Source organism: Poecilia reticulata, chromosome 3 (genome assembly GCF_904066995.2).
Source record: "Poecilia reticulata chromosome 3, P_reticulata-male-v2, whole genome shotgun sequence".
NCBI lineage: Eukaryota > Metazoa > Chordata > Actinopteri > Cyprinodontiformes > Poeciliidae > Poecilia > Poecilia reticulata.
This window is the reverse complement of record NC_088832.1, coordinates 4,335,021-4,353,733: the sequence shown is the minus strand read 5'-3', so window position 1 is coordinate 4,353,733 and position 18,713 is coordinate 4,335,021. Positions and strand designations below refer to the sequence as shown.

General features: G+C 40.7%; 1 protein-coding gene and 1 long non-coding RNA gene across 5 annotated transcripts in view; one reads left to right on the top strand and one right to left on the bottom strand.

The window, feature by feature from the left end:
• nadsyn1 (NAD synthetase 1) overlaps window positions 1-17,918 on the bottom strand; it is a 31,213-nt gene extending 13,295 nt beyond the window's left edge. For 2 of the 4 annotated variants that reach the window (XM_008405014.3, XM_017303988.2), the window contains exons 1-8: window positions 17,672-17,918; window positions 10,307-10,367; window positions 9,713-9,829; window positions 8,522-8,575; window positions 3,233-3,322; window positions 2,328-2,379; window positions 2,086-2,174; window positions 1,680-1,797 (exon numbers count right to left, since the gene is read on the bottom strand). In XM_008405014.3, coding sequence (XP_008403236.1) covers window positions 1,680-1,797; window positions 2,086-2,174; window positions 2,328-2,379; window positions 3,233-3,322; window positions 8,522-8,575; window positions 9,713-9,829; window positions 10,307-10,367; window positions 17,672-17,756 — 666 coding nt within the window. In that variant the 5' untranslated portion in view covers window positions 17,757-17,918. Of the gene's footprint in view, window positions 1-1,679; window positions 1,798-2,085; window positions 2,175-2,327; window positions 2,380-3,232; window positions 3,323-3,426; window positions 3,492-8,095; window positions 8,407-8,521; window positions 8,576-9,712; window positions 9,830-10,306; window positions 10,368-17,671 lie in introns of those variants that run through there. The other 2 variants (XM_081604955.1, XM_017303989.2) reach the window with 2 other exon arrangements.
• Window positions 68-1,894, top strand: LOC145551056 (uncharacterized). The gene is made up of 2 exons (XR_014086823.1): window positions 68-949; window positions 1,643-1,894. It is a non-coding gene; the product is annotated as an uncharacterized LOC145551056 (long non-coding RNA).
• Window positions 17,919-18,713: the final 795 nt, after the last annotated feature.

Below are 18,713 nucleotides of genomic sequence, written 5' to 3'. Positions count from 1 at the left end.
TACAGGTGAAACAAGTAACAGTAACTTGGTATCAAATAATGAGAATAATGGATTATTCTTGGTTTCTTTTCAGAAATGTCTGTAATAACTCACATTATGATTATAATAAGAGTAACTAATAAGTTATGGTTATTATAACAATATAAATGAATGTTAAATCAGAGAAACTAAAAGGTTATAAATGTGATTTTGACATTGAACTTGAAATGGTGTAAAATGTTGTAACTGTAATTAAAGGTCACTGATGTTGTGTTGGAGGTAGATGATAGGTGAAAGGTCAGGGGAAAAAAGGAAGTGAGATTTTTAGACTATAGCTGCACCGGGCGTGAGTACAGATAGAGGAAGAAGAAGCAAGACGTTTTAAAGAACAAGGAAGGTTAAAAGTTGAGTGGAATAATGGTTGAGGCTAACTGAGGGCACTTGATGTCAGGGAAAGTACGCAGACATGCAGGAAGTGAGAGAACTGTGTACGTGCCCCACCGAACTGTAAAAGGTATAAAAATATATGCAGGCGAAGAAACGTTGTTCTTAGTTCCTCGGTGTTCGAGTCGAGACCACACAAAAATGCAGAATTAAGATAAGGGCGATGCAACAGGACTACGGGGAGGCGAAGACTTCGCGCCGCTCGAGAAAGGAATAAGATCCAGTAACCCACAACCCGAGTCCTGATTCGACAACCGCCCTACACTCAACCCAAGACCATCTCAACGATGCAGCAGCAGAAATGGGGAATAAACAAAGATCGCATATGGATAAAGAACTGATTTCATGGAGGATTCTCACCAGTTCAACTTTGGATTTATTCTAAATGGGATTCTGTCTTCTCAAGACGGGACCTTGTCCATGGATGTTAAAGTTTTCTGTTGCCAAGTTTAACCTCATCATCGGGGGTCGAGTGGAGCTGCATCCCAAAGCCTCTCATTTTTAGTTAGTGACACAGTAGGGACTGGTAGGGAGTGTGATTTCTAAAAATTTTACTTATATTAATCTTTTAATTTTTTCTTTCTGATTGAAGAAGCTGTATGTCATTTTCCCCTGCTAAAGCTTGCTAATAAAGTCTAAATTGATGGTGTGGACAGTTAAATTAATTAAGTCACTTAGAAACTAGTTTTTCAGGTTAATGTAAAATCAATGTTCATGATCCTAGTAAATTGGGGGCTTCAGACGTTTCTTTGGTTATGATAAATAATGACCCTGGGACTCACGCCGAGTCTCTAAAATTATCTAAGCTGTAACAAGTGCACATAATTAATAGAGAGAGAGCTACCGTTAACGAATGTGGTTTTTGTTCTCGGGCACCGGCGAGCTACTCCGATGTCTGATACAGGAACTGTAGCGGGTCATAAGGTTCGGATTGAAGGTAGTTAGAGCTTAGACGTGTCTCTTTCGCAGCCAGCTTAAACAAAATGTCCTCTACAATTCAGCCGTGGTAATACCCAGGAATTAGTGGCTTTTCGGACCCATTAGTTGGAGAGCTGGTCAGTAGTCAGTCCGTTAGAGTTGGGAGGTGTTAGGGGCGTGGCTGATTACCGTGTAATAACACAGTGCACACAAAGTTTCTTAGAACATAACTCTAATGTCTATTCTTATAGGTCAGGTAGATGAAATGTATTACTACATTCAATCTTTTCTATGTCAACAGGCAAGTTGTTGTTCCAGGTCTGCTGGGGAGTGGCTACCTTGGTGGTGGCTGTCTTGATGAGGTTGACTCTTTGGTCGGCTTTACGGAGCTCATGGTGGCTGGCAGAAGAGTTGGTGAAGATTTCAACACCATCCAGCCCCATCTGAATATGAGGGCTGAGGAAACAATAACTGTACATCAGAGCTGGACACAATCCCACAACCTGCCTGTTCTAACATGCTAACAGAATCAAGAGAAGTGAAAAAAATAAAACATCTTGAAGTGTTGCTCACTCAGTCTCTTCAGAATCACAAAAAAAATGATTTCACAAAAGTGAAAGTCAGGTTAATAGCAAAAGCCTCTTTTCTTTTAATGTACATTTGAATTTCCAATCAAAATGTCTCCATTTGATCTAATTGAAGGAAGTGACCTGTGTGGTTGTGTCTCTGTCTGAGCTGCTCTACCTGTTGGGATTCCAGAGCTCTGCACAAATTTCCGTGCCAATACAGGTGTCCTTAGTGGAGAGCACACAATCCCCAAATGGGACAGTGTCCTGAGGAACCGAAGACAAACAGACACTGTTATGACAACTGCTCTGAGGACTCACCAGCCAGCTGGTAAATTAAAACAATATTCTTCAAAAACATTCTAGAAATGAAAGGATGAAATTATGAAGTAGATTACATCACTAATCACAAGTCAGTACCTGGCCGGTTACTTCCTGGATCATTCTGGGCAGGAAATACTCTTCCACCTGTCTTAACACACAAGCTCACAGGATTATTTATGCATAAACGCATATCATGGCGTGCGAGTAGAACAACAGGGTGAGATAGCTCCAGACACACAACGTTGATCAATACAGCATCCCTAAGCTTTACTGTATTTTTTTCTTTCAGTGGGTCACAGAAATAATGAAAAATCTTTTTTTTCCTTACATCAGATTTAAAAGCATTTTTTTAGAGAAGAGTAGCTTCACATTTACACAAGGGAATAAAACTGATGGCTTAAGAAACATAAATTTTTTTATGAGGATATTGTTTTTGTCAATAGATTTTAAACTACTGGATTTGAACAAAAAATGACAGAATAAAACATTGTATCAAACTTCCTACAGTCGGTACTATGAAAAGAAGCTATACTGATTACACAAGTTATGCTGCTTTGTGAATCAAAGCAAATGTTGTTTTACTGGACAAAGGTTGTAAAAGCAGCTGCATTAGGACAAGTGTACCACACTGGTTAAGTAGAACATCAAGACAACACAACAAACCACCGCAGTATAGTCTGAACTGACAATGATAAAGGTTGGTGCTATACATGGACAATATGTCGCTCAAAAGTAGCTTTGTTCCTGTAGAAGTACTGCAGCAGTTTTTCATTCTGTTAAAGGAGAGTTTTCCTTTCCACCATTGCCATATGCTTCCTCAGAAAGTCAAAGAAAACTGCTGTCTTTCCTTAGAAAACTGAACCAAATAAATTAAACTTACCTGTGACCAACTGACTATCAATTTGTCTTTGTTTCATGAAGTGAATTGAGAGGCCATTTGTTGTGAATCAACACACAAAAAAACAACTTGTGTCGAATAAATTGAATTAGTAGACACTAACCTTAACCGACTCCAAGGTGAGAACCAACGCATCTCTCTGTAGGTGCCAGAATTGGCCATCAGCATCTTAGGTCTGATTAGCAGAATTTTTCTACAGGAAGCAAAAAGAATTCAGATTTATAGTTTTTGCTACTCACTGAAAAATTTTATGTAGCTCAAACAGGTGCCAAACATTCTAGACCAGTGGTTCTTAACCTGGGTTCGATCGAACCCCAAGGGTTCGATGAGTCGGTCTCAGGGGTTCAGCGGAGCCTCTGCCGTGGAGGTAAAGACACACTTGTGTAAAGTCGTAATGACGCCCCGCTTTGCTATCACTTGCTCTAGAGTAGCGGTTCTCAACGTGGGCGGTACCGCCCCCCAGGGGGCGTTCAGAGGACGGCAGGGGGCGCCTTGATTCCTTTGGGGGGCGTTTGGTCGAAGGTAAACTTTATACCTTAAATCCACAACAATACCAGTTTAGACTTTGAGCAACTTGGTAAAACTGAATTGTGTAACATTAAACCATGCTTGGCTGCAACTGTATCGATGGCAGCTCTTCTTCTATTCAGTGTTTTTAGCTTCATGGCTCCGCATCAGTTCAGCGTTACACTGGCTGATGACGCTGCTGTGATTCACTTTGTCTGGTATTTTTGTAGGATACATATGTTTTGGCAGTTCTGTGATCATGTCAAAGCAGCAATTTATATTAAAAAGTGTTTTATTTCCTGAAAGCTGCCCGCTTCCATGGAAGGACAACAGAAAATCGCTCTTATAAACATGTAATTACTAAAATCATGATACCTTCACTTAGTATCCCTCTGAAAAATGAGCCAATTTAAATAAAGAAATACCTTCATGGGTGATACCTCGATAGAGAGCGTTTATTTTATAGCATTAACACCGGAGCTGTAAGAGGTCCGGTATGAAACGGGGGTGATAGAACAACACAGCACTTTAAAATTTCAATTATCAGAATGCAGAAATTGTTTCCGTTGTTTTAAAAGGTTTATGTCAGTCTGCCTTTTCCCCATCGATATGTTTCCCGACCGCCCTGCACGTCAGGGAGTTAAAAAAAAAAAAACCGCCGCTCACATTGCGCAAAATTCTGAAACATGAGAAGCGGGCAAAACGGAGCGAAGAACTAGATGTGAATTATGGCATAAAAACATAAAATTACTGATGGTCAATAAACGATAAAATAAATGTAGCAACAGGAAAGAAACTAAAGTGAACATAGCAATAAACCAAGAGACGATAATACTAATCAAATGAAACTAAATGGAAATGAATGTAGAACTAAATGCAAGAATAAACTAAGAAACTAAAGTAAATACGGAGGAATAAACTGGTATGGCAAGACCTTTCGAGCAATAATTAATACAGAGGACAGAATGGCGAGAATAAACAAACACTATTTCAGATAAAAGGTAAAATAATATTGTTGAAGTGCCATGGGTAGGGGCGCAACTACACATTATTCAGGTGGATGCGAAAACATAAATCGGCGCTCCCCCACGAAGGAGCATAGAAACATAATTAATACATTGTTTGTATTCACCATAATGCCTCATATGTCTGACGTAGCTAACAGGGACAAGCTTACAAAGGTGCTATGTAAATGTTAAGTGTTTTGATTATCTGTGCAGTGTGCAATCTACATATCTATGCTTTATAGATAGATAAAGATATATATCTATATAAACATATATAGATCTGTCTATATTGTGCCCAAGCTGTCAGTCGTAGCTGAAGTTAGCTTCCGAATGTAGCATCTAATTCGGAAAATAGTTAAAGGGCGATCACACTTAATTTTTCACTATATTGAGCTTTTTTAATGTGTTGTACTTTAAAAACTACAACACCTAGACATTTCAAACCAAACTAGATTATTCTGTACTAACAACAGAATAAATAAAACGTTTGTGAAACCTTCTGATTTGTGAAATTTGTAAAATGTCAATAGATTCCACAACACATTAGATCTCAGTTATTAATTTGGCATTATTTATTATTTTAACTTTCCGTTTTCTTTTTTTTTTTAATCTTTATTATATTTGGAGTTGGACAGTTCTGTTTGATGGCTTCCTGGAGGGAGAGATTGGCTGAGCTAATGTTGCCAACAACTTTTCTCTTGCTGCCAACGTTTTTGCTTTTCTTTATATAGAAGGTATTTCTATCAGTTACTCTTTTTCCGCTTTGCATACAGTATTTGCTTATACTTTGTGCCCTTTGTCACCGATTCTGTTCATTACTTTTATGGACAGAATTTCTAGGCGAAGCCGAGGTGTTGAGTGGATCCGTTTTGGTGGCCTTATAATCGCATCTCTGCTTTTTGCGGATGATGTGGTCCTGTTGGCTTCATCGGAACGTGATCTGCAGCTCTCAATAGAGCGGTTCGCAGCCGAGTGTGAAACGGCCGGGATGAGGCTCAGTGCCTCCAAATCCGAGGCCATGGTCTTGAGCCGGAAAAGGATAGAGTGCCTTCTCCGGGTCAGGGGGGTCGTCCTGCCTCAAGGGGAGGAGTTTTAAGTATCTGGGGATCTTGTTCACGAATGAGGGAAGAAGGGAGCGGGAGATCGACAGGGGGATTGGGGCAGCGTCTGCTGTGAAGCGGGCGCTGTATCGGTCCGTCGTGGTGAAGAGAGAGCTGAGCCAAAAAGCGAAGCTCTCGATTTACCGGTCGATCTACGTTCCCACCCTGATATATGGTCATGAGCTTTGGGTCATGACAGAAAGAACGAGGGTGAGAAACTCGGTCATCCGGGAGGGACTCAGAGTAGAGCCGCTGCTCCTCCACGTCGAGAGGAGCCAGTTGAGGTGGCTCGGGCATCTGGTCAGGATGCCTCCTGGACGCCTCCCTGGTGAGGTGTTCCGGGCACGTCCCACCGGAAGACCCGGACACGCTGGAGGGATTATGTCTCTCGGCTGGCCTGGGAACGCCTTGGGATTCCTCCGGAGGAGCTGGACGAAGTGGCTGGGGAGAGGGAAGTCTGGGCCTCCCTTCTGAAGCTGCTGCCCCCGCGACCCGACCCCGGATAAGCGGAAGAAAATTGATGGATGGATGGATATTTGCTTATACTTTTTTTTTTTTTACCTTAATGCTTACCTGGTCAGTTCAGGTGGAAATGTACCACATGGACTGAGCTGGTTACATCAGATCAATTTGAATCTTTATTTCTCATTAAAACAACTTCTTGTAATTTTAAGACATTGTTATAAAATTGCATCTTTATTCTGCTGTAACGATGACTGCATTCTTGCAATTAAAATTTCTTGTATCCTAACCGTAATGCTCCCTTATACAACTCACAGAACAGATGATTGAAATAAAGGCACTTTTTGAAAGTATTTTCTGTGATTTTATTATAGAAATTGAGGACGAGAGGAATCGATTAAATCAAATCTGGTATGAAAAAAAAATTAAATTATATGACTAACAACATATTACTTAATACATTTCTTTGCAGGTATAACCTAAATGTGTTGCATTTTAACATCTCATTTGAATTCCTGATCTACATGCAAATACTTGATATAACGTAAACACTGAGAAAAGGGGAAAAAGTTTGTGAAATGTAGAGTATTACAAATGAGATTAAATTTTATTGTAGGTGCAAACAGGACAGCAAAATGAACAATGAATATATAATATACTTCCTAGCAGCTAATCAGACATCGGACTTGTTTTGCCTTTACTGGTGATGAAAACTCGTCACTCTGGAGGAGAGGAAGTCCGGCTCAGCCCCGTCCAGGATGACTGCAGTTCAGGGTAGCCAACAAAGTCTGCAGGTAGATTTTTGCATATCTGGTGCTTCGGTTTCAAGATCATAGTTTAACCAAGTAAATAAAAAGTTAGTCCACGTTGTGATGATCTGGCAGACCGTGGACTGATGGATGCCGTCACCTGGTCCAGGTGCTTGGATCCAGTATAAAAGTAATCTGCACAGAGGCTCAATCATGGCTCAGAAACGCATCACGAGGTGTTACGATGCAAGCCTGAAAAATTTAAAAGAAAAAAAATCTAATAAGCGTCCATATTTAGCTGCACAACGCAATCAAAACTAATAAATCCTCAGCTCTTTTTGAGAGTTTTGCTTGAGAATAAATTGACAATATCTCAGGAAATTAAATGTTTAAGTGAAATAGTTCTGGTATCACAAAGAAACTGCAAAAAATGTTTCAGAGGTGTAACAACACTGAAGTTACTGAGCAAGAGTGAACTAAAATACTACTTAGAAAATGCATGTTAAAATCTGAATACTCTTTTGAAAGTGTGCAGCTGAAATTAATTTAAACTACTAGCAGGCAAAGCACCCTGTTCGCCTAATATCTGCACCAACAGTAATACAAACAATGATGCATATAAGAGGCATTAGTTTAGAAAAGTCGAGGCAAACCTAAATTTACCATTTTAAAAACAAAATGCAGTCATAGCCTCATTTTCTAAGCAGAATCTCAGAGGGGAAAAAAGAGAAATTACGTTGTGTAATGCAACAACAAATTATATCAGCCAAGTGGAAAAATTCACTTTAACGTGGATTATAATTATGAAACAGCGAAGGTAGATGTCATATTTTTGGGATTCGGGAAATACGTGATTTCTACCATTTGTTTTGTGGGTTTTTTATGTGGGTCGGTGCCACTTAAACGGCTGTAAAGCGAAGATTTTGGACCTTAATCTGACTGACTAGTTCGGGCTGAAGCGTTGCTGCTCTCGGCTGTTCTTAAATTACTTGCTCAGTATCAGAGGGACTCGTCGCTCCGACTGCATGTGAAATGTATTTTATATGATTGTCACATAAACAAAAGCTAAGGAGTTCCCTAAAAATAATTTCATACTCCGTATAATACAAACGCAAACATCAACACACACGTATTGACTTACCTTGTGCCGAATCGCTGCTTCTGTTCTCAGCCTGTTCCCGTTGCAGTGGATTTCCTCCTGCATTATTTTCTTCCAACAAATTATTCCACTGAACGAAGCACGTACAGCTTCCTTTTAACCTCCGTCTTCCCATTTCTGACGCTGGATCTTCAACATCCTCAAGCTTTGAAATAGCAGGCAGCTACAAACCGTGTGTTAGCTGTAGTGGCTAAGTCTTGGCTACAGTCCGCTGTCGCCTTGATATCAGCAGGAAAATGAACAAAAAAACTAATTACTGGACACAACGACACACCGCAAAACTCGGGAAGAAGAAGGAAGAAGGGTTCGGTGAATGCGCATATGCAACTGGGGGGTTCGGTACCTCAAAAAAGGTTAAGAACTACTGTTCTAGAGTGTAGTTGTGGTTGGACTAGACCTCTGACATACCTGTTCAGAAAGATGACACGGCAGTTGTAGCGCACATTATGATGCATGATAGGCCTGAGAGAAAAACAGGAGAAAGTCACACATGGGGCTTTGAAAATATAATCCCGAAAGTTAAACTCTTTTTTCACTTCATAACTTCCGCGGAGCCGCATCCGCATTAGTTCTGCAGCGGACTGCGCTTGTTACGGTCTAACTTTTTCTGCACCTTTATTTATTTTATATGTCACCAAAGATAAAATGCCGGCTGCTCTTTTTAGATTATAAACGGGCTTAACATTGCATTCTCTTAACATTAGTTTTCTCTGGTGTGTAATGGAGACTTGAATTAAACGCGCCATTTCAACCAAAGGTTTGATATGCACTTCCTAACCAAGCGCTCCAAAGCGTCCAGTCCATAGCTCTTCAACATGTTGTCAGCTCCCAGTCAGAAAGACGCATTTAGTTCAGGATTTTTTTAACTGATTGATTTTAGTTGCCTCTGGGATGGACCTTTTGCGTAAAGTCTGTAATGTCTGCCCGTGTGAACCAGTCAGGGTGTGAATTGACAAGGGTTGTGTGATGGATAGGCTTCAAATTTTCCCTTTGTTAAAAAAAATAATTGGTAAGATACGGAAAATGTTCCGTTAACACAACCTCTGGTCTCCACTAAGTTTTCCTCCAGAAATGCCATCCATCTTCCCAGTGGAATACTGGAAAATGGTGTTTGATTTAATTCTTACAGCATTTATATATATTGTTTTAAAAATATGCTGAACAAAGAAGGAAGAACCGAATTTTACAAATAAGTCTGTAAATGAACTACTGCACTTTCATTCTGTGTACACAAAAGCGTTTGATAATAAATATTTCTTGTAGACTTCTATAAATACCACTGCACTGCAGAGTGTTGCTGCTTTTGTTTGTAGCAACTGGGTCAAATGCCGGCGTCATCTTGTGGCATAATGAGGGCAAGTCAAATCGCAAACAACCAAGACTGAATACACAGAAGCGGAGGAAGTTTTGAGCGATTTATCTGTGGTTTTGAATGAAGAAGCTAGATGGAGTGAAGAAGACAAAGCTGGTTCTACTGACGGACTGTAACCCCATTTACTCAGCCATGTTATTCAGGAAGCAATACTCCATTGTTTCTGGGGAGGAAGAGTCTGACAGGGAAGCCATTTTGCACCTACTCTATTTCAAGCCAACACTTACATTCCCACATCACAGATGATGTCCTGGGTAACCGGGGATTCCAGAAGAGTCTTCAGGACCTGAAAGCTATGAAGCAGCGTGTCTGACTCATAGAAGTGGTCTGCACAGCCATACCCACTGTCAGATACACACCAGACAGAGAGAAAAGGGATTTTAGCAAAGTGAAGTAAAACTAAATCAAAACAGAAACTAAGCCCTCTGATTGGTCAGTATAAATTCAGATAGTTTTTTTTTGTTTGAAACACATAAAAACATGGACCGTGTTTGCTGTTTTGTAATAACCTATAGAACTGATGCTACAACCACTCACAGAGCATAACATTTGCTCCACAAAAGATCACTGCTGGAATCGTTGCTGCTTGACATTGAGTAGACACGCTTGCTCAAGAGACTGGGAAACTCCTGTACCATGCTTAAAAATCTATTGTTTCAGCACACTAGCTTTTTATTATCAAATAAAAATGGTTTAATTCAATATGTGACATGTTGGTCATGTGAAGCATTAATTGCATTATAAAAGCAGGTGACTCTCATTCAATATAGAACATACTGCAGACAATGCAGAACTTGATGTTGGTTTGTTTTTCTCCCTACCATATCTCCAGCTCTGGACCCAGCCGATATTTGGCTCCATTTGCCTTTGCTACCTCGATACCTGCAGAAACACACACAGACCAGGATGCATTACCGCCTTTAGATGTAGAAAAAAACCTGGTTGCCTATACTGTAATATTTCTGCACTAAAACAAATTCATCCAAAACATTCAGATTTTTATGTGAAAATTGAAAAATTGAAAGCAAAATTGTCCTTTTGCTTCCACTTTTCCTGTTTGTGGCCGAAAAATCAAAATAAGATTCATTAAAGATCTGGTTGTTACTTGACAGAATGTGAAAAAGTTCAAGGGGTATTGTTTTGTAAAACATTATACTGCAGAAATGGTGTAACTTAATCAGGGTGGAACAACACTCACAATACATACATCTATTTAAAGTATCTCAACAAAGGGACAGAAACAAAATTATAAAAACAAAATTCAAAGAAGAACAATGTTAATATTTTATGACAATTGTTTTTTGAAGGGAACTAAGGGTGTTTTTGCTAGTCATTTTGCATTTTTGCCTTTTCGTAGATGATATAGATTGGGTCTTTCACGCCAAATGTTTTTGGTTACAAAAGGAACCGTCTTTCCCACCAATCATCTATTATTTCTAATGTCATACCCACTAGAGTGTGCTGTTGCTCCTGTACATCACAACTTGCTCATAGAACCAGGGACAGAAGCTGGGCTGAAATACATGCTTATATCTAGTATGGTTGTGTGGAGTGCTGCTGCCTACCTACAACAGTCAACAGGCAATTAGCAGGGTCACACAGGACAGGTCGCCAGTCCATCACAGGGCTACACAGACAGACAGTCTCTACACAGACTCCTATTTACATTCTAACTCAAAGCACAATCATTTTAAAAACTTTATCTTTCTTACCATCCAGTGTGGAAAAAACATAGTTTAACTTCTGACTCTGGATTAAAACCCACATGATTCCTTATTGTGACAGGTTCAAACATTGACCAAACTAGTGTATTATACCCTCCCCGCCACTCTAGTGCAGGCTGTACACAACCTGCTTCAACAGTAATAGCAGTAAACAAATGGTCACATTCTTAATTTAACTCCATCCATGCTCTCATTTTAAGATATTTATTGGTGTTTCAATAGTGAAAAAACCTGACATTCACTCCATGCTGGTCTATTTCCCCCTCCACCTCACCATACAGACACACAACCTATTATTCATCTCTTCTCCGTTGGCAACAAACTGCGCTTGGACATTTTCCCCTCAAAAATATCTGGACATATAAAATCATGGACCTTCCAAATGTGTGTCAATTGGACACTGTGCTGACCAGTGGGGAAATTAAGAACTGCTGTTGCATAGTTGAAAACATTGTGCATATTCTTATGGAATATTTACTGCAGTACTGTGTTTATATTTTGTATTTATGTTTGGGTTCTGCGTATGTGATGTTCACTTTAATTTTTCTTCTTTAAAATACATGGTATTGAAAGTTAGTTATTCTTTTGCATTGTTTTTATTGATTACGGGCATCAGCTCCAGTCGATGCAGCTAGTCTTCTGATAATAATACCAGAAGACTAGACATTAGACATTAATGTACTAATGTACTAATGTTCCTTAGTACATTAAACACCACTACACAACCACAACACCACCAGTCCAAAGGTATCTACTCAGTCCATGTCGGCCAAAGAATAAGTCCACCTTGTGTGCTGCTGTGCTTTAAATCTTTTGATACTTTATGCAGCATCCCTAATCTTGTGCAATGCAGTTAAAAAAAAAAGACGTAACAAATTGGTATGTGACCCCCGCTTACACCATACTTACCTTATCCTTTGTGTATTACAGAGCTGTTCTGATTAATTGCTTTAAGCTTTCTTTCATAATATCAAGAAAGAAAAAAACCGTATAAACACAGAAATAAAAAACAAAAAAACAAATGAATACAATATAATTAGTTGGCCAACTGTAGGCACCAGGGAGCACCATAATTGTAGTAATAATCAACAATACATCAGAAGAATTTTTTGACTGGGTCAGTACAAGAAAAATACTGTGCGTGTGTTGGTGTGTGAGATTAGGCAATAATCTATTATGTCTACCCAGAAACCCATTCAGAAAAATAAAAGTAATTTCATTAACTGGTTACTAAAATATATATATATATATATATATATAAAGTGTACTCTCAATGGAAGGGTAATAACAACAGAGCTGACCCACCCAGGCTGGAGACTGAACAATACTGGAAAGGCATATGGGAAAGGGAGGCGTCCCACAACAGCAATGCACAGTGGCTAACCTCTCTACGAGAGGACCACAGCAACCTCCCTGAACAAGCCCCGGTAACCATCACTGTGGCAGAGGTCCATGAAAGAGTCTCGGGTATGAAAAACTGGACAGCACCAGGACGTGACATGATCCATGCCTACGGGCTGAAGAAACTCACTGCCCTCCATGAGCGACTGGCAGCTCAAATGATCCAGCTGCTACAAAATGGGACTCACCCTTAATGGTTAACTGAGGGCACACATCTGTACAGAAGGAACCTCGAAGGTTCAGTCCATCCAACTATCGGCCAATAACCTGTCTCTCTACACATGGAAGCTCATGTCAGGCATCATAGCGGCTAAGATAAGCGGGCACATGGATAAATACATGAGCAAGGCACAGAAGGGCATAGGCATAAATAGCAGAGGAGCCAAACACCAACTCCTTGTAGACCACACAGTCGCCCGAGACTGCAAAATCCGACACATCAACCTGTGCACCGCTTGGATTGATTACAAGAAAGCCTATGACTCAATGCCACACACATGGATCATTGAATGCTTAGAGATGTAAAACATCAATAGGACTCTACGAACCTTCATTGCAAACTCGATGGGGCTGTGGAAAACCACCCTTGAAGCCAACCGCAAACCACTTGCACAAGTGTCCATCAAATGTGGCATATACCAAGGAGATGCTCTGTCCCCACTGCTGTTCTGCATAGGCCTGAACTCTCTCAGCCAAATCATCAACAAGACTGGCTATGGATACCGACTCAAGAATGGGGCCGCAATCAGTCACCTCCTCTACATGGATGACATCAAGCTGTACGCTAAGAGCGAGCGAGACATCGACTCACTGATCCACACCACCAGGATCTCCAGCACTGACATTGGGACGTCATTCGGACTAGACAAGTGTGGTCGGATGGTCACAAAGAGAGGGAAGGTCGTCCACACAGAAGGGGTCTCAGTCCAAGGAGGAACAATAGCAGACATTGAGGACAGTTACAAGTACCTGGGAATACCACAAGCAAATGGCACCTCGATGAGGTCACAGGAAAGGAGCCACAGCCAATACCTCCAACGATAAGGCAAGTCCTGAGAAGCCAGCTCAATGGCAAGAACAAGATCCGTGCAATAAACAGCCTTGCCTTACCAGTAATCAGATACCCTGCCGGAATAATTAGCTGGCCAATGGAAGAGATAAAGGCCACGGATGTTAAGACTTGTAAGCTACTAACCAAGCATGGAGGGTTCACCCCAATCCAGCACCCTGAGACTGTATACAAGCCATAAGGAAGGAGGCAGAGGACTAGTGAGTGTGAGAGCCACTGTCCAGGATGAAACATCCAAGATACATAAATACATCAAGGACAAAGCCTCAAAGGATGATGTGCTCAGCGAATGTCTCAGGCAATGGGGAACAGAGGACGAGGTGCTGGAGGTACCTCGTCCTCTGTGCAGGCCTGTTCCTGGCTGCACAGGAACAGGCCCTAAACACCAGAGCAATAGACGCTCAGATCTACCACACCAGACAAGACCCAAGGTGTAGGTTGTGCAAGGAGGCCCCTGAGACAGTCCAGCACATAACAGCAGGGTGCAAGATGCTGGCAGGGAAAGCATACATGGAACGGCATAACCAAGTGGCGGGCATAGTGTACAGGAACATCTGTGCAGAATATGGACTGGAAGCCCCGAGATCGAAGTGGGAAACACCCCCAAAGGTGGTGGAAAATGACCAAGCTAAGATCTGTGGGACTTCCAGATCCAGACAGACAGGATGGTAATAGCGAACCAACCGGACATTGTGGTGGTGGATAAGAACAGAGGAAGACGTTGTGGTGGATGTAGCAATACCAAGTGATTACAACATCAGGAAAAAGGAGCACGAGAAACTGGATAATACCAGACCTCAGGGAGGAACTGGAAAAGGCTGGAGGTGAAGACCACAGTGGTGCCTGTGGTCATCGGGGCCCTCGGGGCAGTCACCCCCAAACTGGAGCAGTAGCTAAAACAGATCCTAGGAACAACATCACACATCTCAGTCCAGAAATGTGCAGTTCTAGGCACATGCAAGATACTGCGCAGAACCCTCAAGCTCCCAGGCCTCTGGTAGAGGACCCGAGCTCAGAGGATGTAAGAAACCACTCGCGGAGGGTGAGAAGGGAATTTTTTATATATCATGTGGGTGAAAGTGGCTTTATTTAATCAATGCAGGTTTTTTTTATTTTAGTTTAGTTTTTTGGCATATGCCTCCAGGTCTTAAATCTATTTTGTGGGATTCTAAAAATGGGTTTGAAATATTGATAAATGCAGCTACATTATTTTTTGCGTAAACGTAACACTTTCTAGTTGTATATATTTGGTAAGAAAGTTTGTCCAGATGATAATATGTAGTGACTTTTTTGATTTCTAGTTGAGTATTATTATGTTTTTTGGCGATGGAGAAACAAGAAATGGATCTTTGCATTTATCTTGAAAATTTTCAACTTCAATGTGATTACCAAGTATACAGAGAGTTAGTGAAATGGGGACTCTGCAACCCAAAATGGTGGAGAGTTTTTCGGTTACTGATATCCAGAAGAGTTGAACAGGTGTGCAAGTCCAAATGGTATGAAAGTAGTTGTTGATGCTGTTCAAAGTGCATTGTGTCCAAATTTTGCAATTGGTAACACCCATTTTAAATATTTGTCTTTGATTGATGTGAGATTTGTGAATCATTTTATAATGTATAAGTTGTAGGTTTGTGCTAGTGGTGGCAGAAAACTTGTTACAGATTTGGATCCATAAGGCAGAGGTGGGAGAGAAGGTCAGATCAGTTTGCAATTTGTGTACTACGATTGCTGTTGTGATTGTCTGAGGAGCAAATTATACTATCTGGTAGAGGTGTGCCGATCGATTGGTCACCGATCATAATCGGGCCGATTTTTGTGAAAAAGTGTATGATCGGTGATCGGCGATCATTGTTGCCGATACCGGTCACCTGCGTCTCATTTCGCAGCCTGCCTGTGCAGCTGGTCTCCTCTTTCCTTCACACTGCGCAAACGCGCAGCAACAAATCCTAAGCGATGTGGAACTATAACGCACTGAGTGAATGGTGAAGTTTGCGTGTTGCGGCGGAAATTGAAGCACGTCAAATGCATCAACACGACGAAGCTAATACGACATAAAACAATGCCATACTTGACGGAGTTTGGCTACATCGAGGCTCACTGCAGTAAAAAGATATACGGAAGATCAGATAGCAGGTAAAGTAGCGCACAGCTACAAACACTCACCCGGATTAGCATGACGGTCAGAAAGCTAAACAATAATCCGCAAATTATTTAAGTCTTCGTGCTGTGATGTAAGACCTGATTCGCGCGACAGGTAGTAATATTTGACAGACGGAGCGCCACTTCTGCTCCACCTGGTAGTGACTCTCACATCGAACTTCTGTTTAAAGCTGCAGCATCTAACTTAAAAAATACATTTTACATACGTATTAAAACTTTTGCTGTCCTAACATGAGACAAATCTCTAAAAAAATAATCGATCTCCTCCCTGTTCTGCATAATTACTCTGCTCAGTCAGAAACAGCCACTCAGAACTAGCAGTAATCAGCTAGCCGCCATGCTATCAGGAAGTTTTCATTCAGTAACTCAGGATTGTTTATTGTAATGGATCCTGTATTTGCCTTTGAATGTTAAGTTTTATACTTGAATTTTTTTTGACAATGTTGAGAGGTTTTATTTTGACTCTTCAGAGCCTCCATATATTATCAGTCTGTTAAAGATAGTATTACCGATAGGAGTACAATTTGCAGAATGCCCGTTTTGCTTAGTTTTCTTCTTGGAAAAAGTTATTAAAAACAAGTTTTTGTCTAAATTAAGGTGAATTCATGGTTCCTTTTTCCACATAATGTAACTGGTAGTATTTATGATAAAAAATAAGAAGAAGAATTATGTGATTGGTATCGGTGATCAATCACATGGGTGATCGGTATCGGTATAGGCAGGAAAAACTTGATCGGCACATCTCTACTATCTGGATGCAGTTTTCTTGTAGTATCAGAATTTTTTCTTTATTATGGAGTTTCCAATAAATTGTTAATTAAGTTTGTTTTGGATTTAAAGAAGTGTTTAAGATGTTGATAGTAGAGAATTCTTCTCTCCCAATTCTAAACCTCTGAATCAATCACAGAAAATATAATTGATTATTGTGAAATACATGTTGCAGCTGAGTGATTCCATTTTCTGGCCATGCTGAATAGTAGATGATATTTTAGACAGCCTGGTGGTAACTTTCCACCAGGCTGTCAGAGTAGGCTTTATTACTGTTTATTACTGTTGTTTGTAATTACTTAATTTTTTTTGTTGATTGCATAAAAAATTGTAATTCTGATATTGAGGTGTTTCTACATTGATTTTGATATGATATGTGTTTATGAGTCATATGGGCTGTCACATTGCAATTGATTTGTTAGACAATACAACCTAAAGTTGGGTGCCTCTCATCACCCCCCCAAAAATGTTATCTGCAAAGGTTTTAGTGATAATCTAGTTTGTTTGTTTTTTCCAATAGAATTGAGAATGCATGTGTCAACTGATTTAAATTGATTTAATGTAATGTTGCTCCTAGAGACATAAGCTTGGGCGTACCAAGCACATTCACATCATCACATCCTCTTCCCTGCCCTGCGACAGACTGGCGACCTGTCCAGGGTGACCCCGCCTCTCGCCCGGAACGTTAGCTGTAGATAGGCACCAGCAACCCTCCCGACCCCACTGAGGGACAAGGGTGCAAGAAATGGATGGATGGACATCCTCTACCCCACTTTTTTATCCAGCCATTGTTACATATAACAGCTCAGAATATGTGTTTTTGAAGTCAATTCAAGGCTTCACACATCACGTTGTTCTCACGTTGCCTATTTACATTGCCCATTTGATGTCGCAGTAGAACAATGTAGCACCACCGCACATCTGCTCGATCGAACAGTTGGATGAAATGCCTCAGTGCTTCATGAAGCTTCATCTCGCCATCAATAGTAAACAGCATTAACGTTTTTTTACAATAAACGAAGTACCACCAATTTGTGCAAACATAATGAAATAAATCCACTTACTCTTCAATATTCTCTCCGTGTTGCCTTCAAAGTCCAGAACCCACTGATTTAAAGAGCATGTTGACAAGGTCACTTTACGGCCCATCTTCTTCTCCTTGTGCTCACAATCAACACGTCACAGGACAAACATAAACTGTGGTCTGTATGTTCACAACTTGTTCGTACTGATCACAAAACCTTAATCAGTGAGTTGTTTGCTTCTACGGTGCTGAGTGTACTGTCACTTCCGCAGGAAAGCAACACAGCTCACTTCCTCAGCTGAAGCATAGACATAATATAGAGTAGACCCCGCATTGGCCGCTCCAGCGCAGGAAATACGGCGGCCATCTTGGAGCGGTATACCCTCCTACTTTGCTCAATCAAACAGCAGAAGATGTCTCAGCACTGAGGGATGTTGTTGTTCTGATCGATGTACTATTGATGTGAGGGCTCCACAAACAACGTTTCACAAGTAAGATGGACATATTGTGTATATTCTGTGACTGGAATATTACTTTACTGTATTTATGTCCACCGGCGAGATACCAGCCAATATTAGCTACAGTGCTTGGTGTAATATGGGTTAAGCCCCGCTATAATGGATAATTGAGATTCCATAAATCTAAAAAAATTTTATTATTCTCTAACATTGACTTAGATTATCTGACACAAGAGCCTACATTAGAAATGAAACAATGAAACATATATTATAAAACTTATATTATGTGTTATAACATTCACCAGCAAAGTGTCATGTCAGGTTCCAGTTTTCTGACGCACATGCACTAACACGCTCAGGAGAACAAAATCAGTAGAATAAGTTTTATTAAACAGAAAAATGAGGGAAGGGAACGATGGTCGGGAACAGGGGCGGAGCCAGAGGGGGTTCGGGGGGGCCAGTGCCCCCCCCCCCCCACGTCATCTGATTGCCCCTCTAGTGGCCCCCCAGATGATTGACATGTAACAGCACCAGGTCATTCCTGTACATTATTTGGAATAATTCTAAGCCAATCTAATATCTGAAGAAGAAAACAATAATAAATATACAAAAGAAAATGTATAA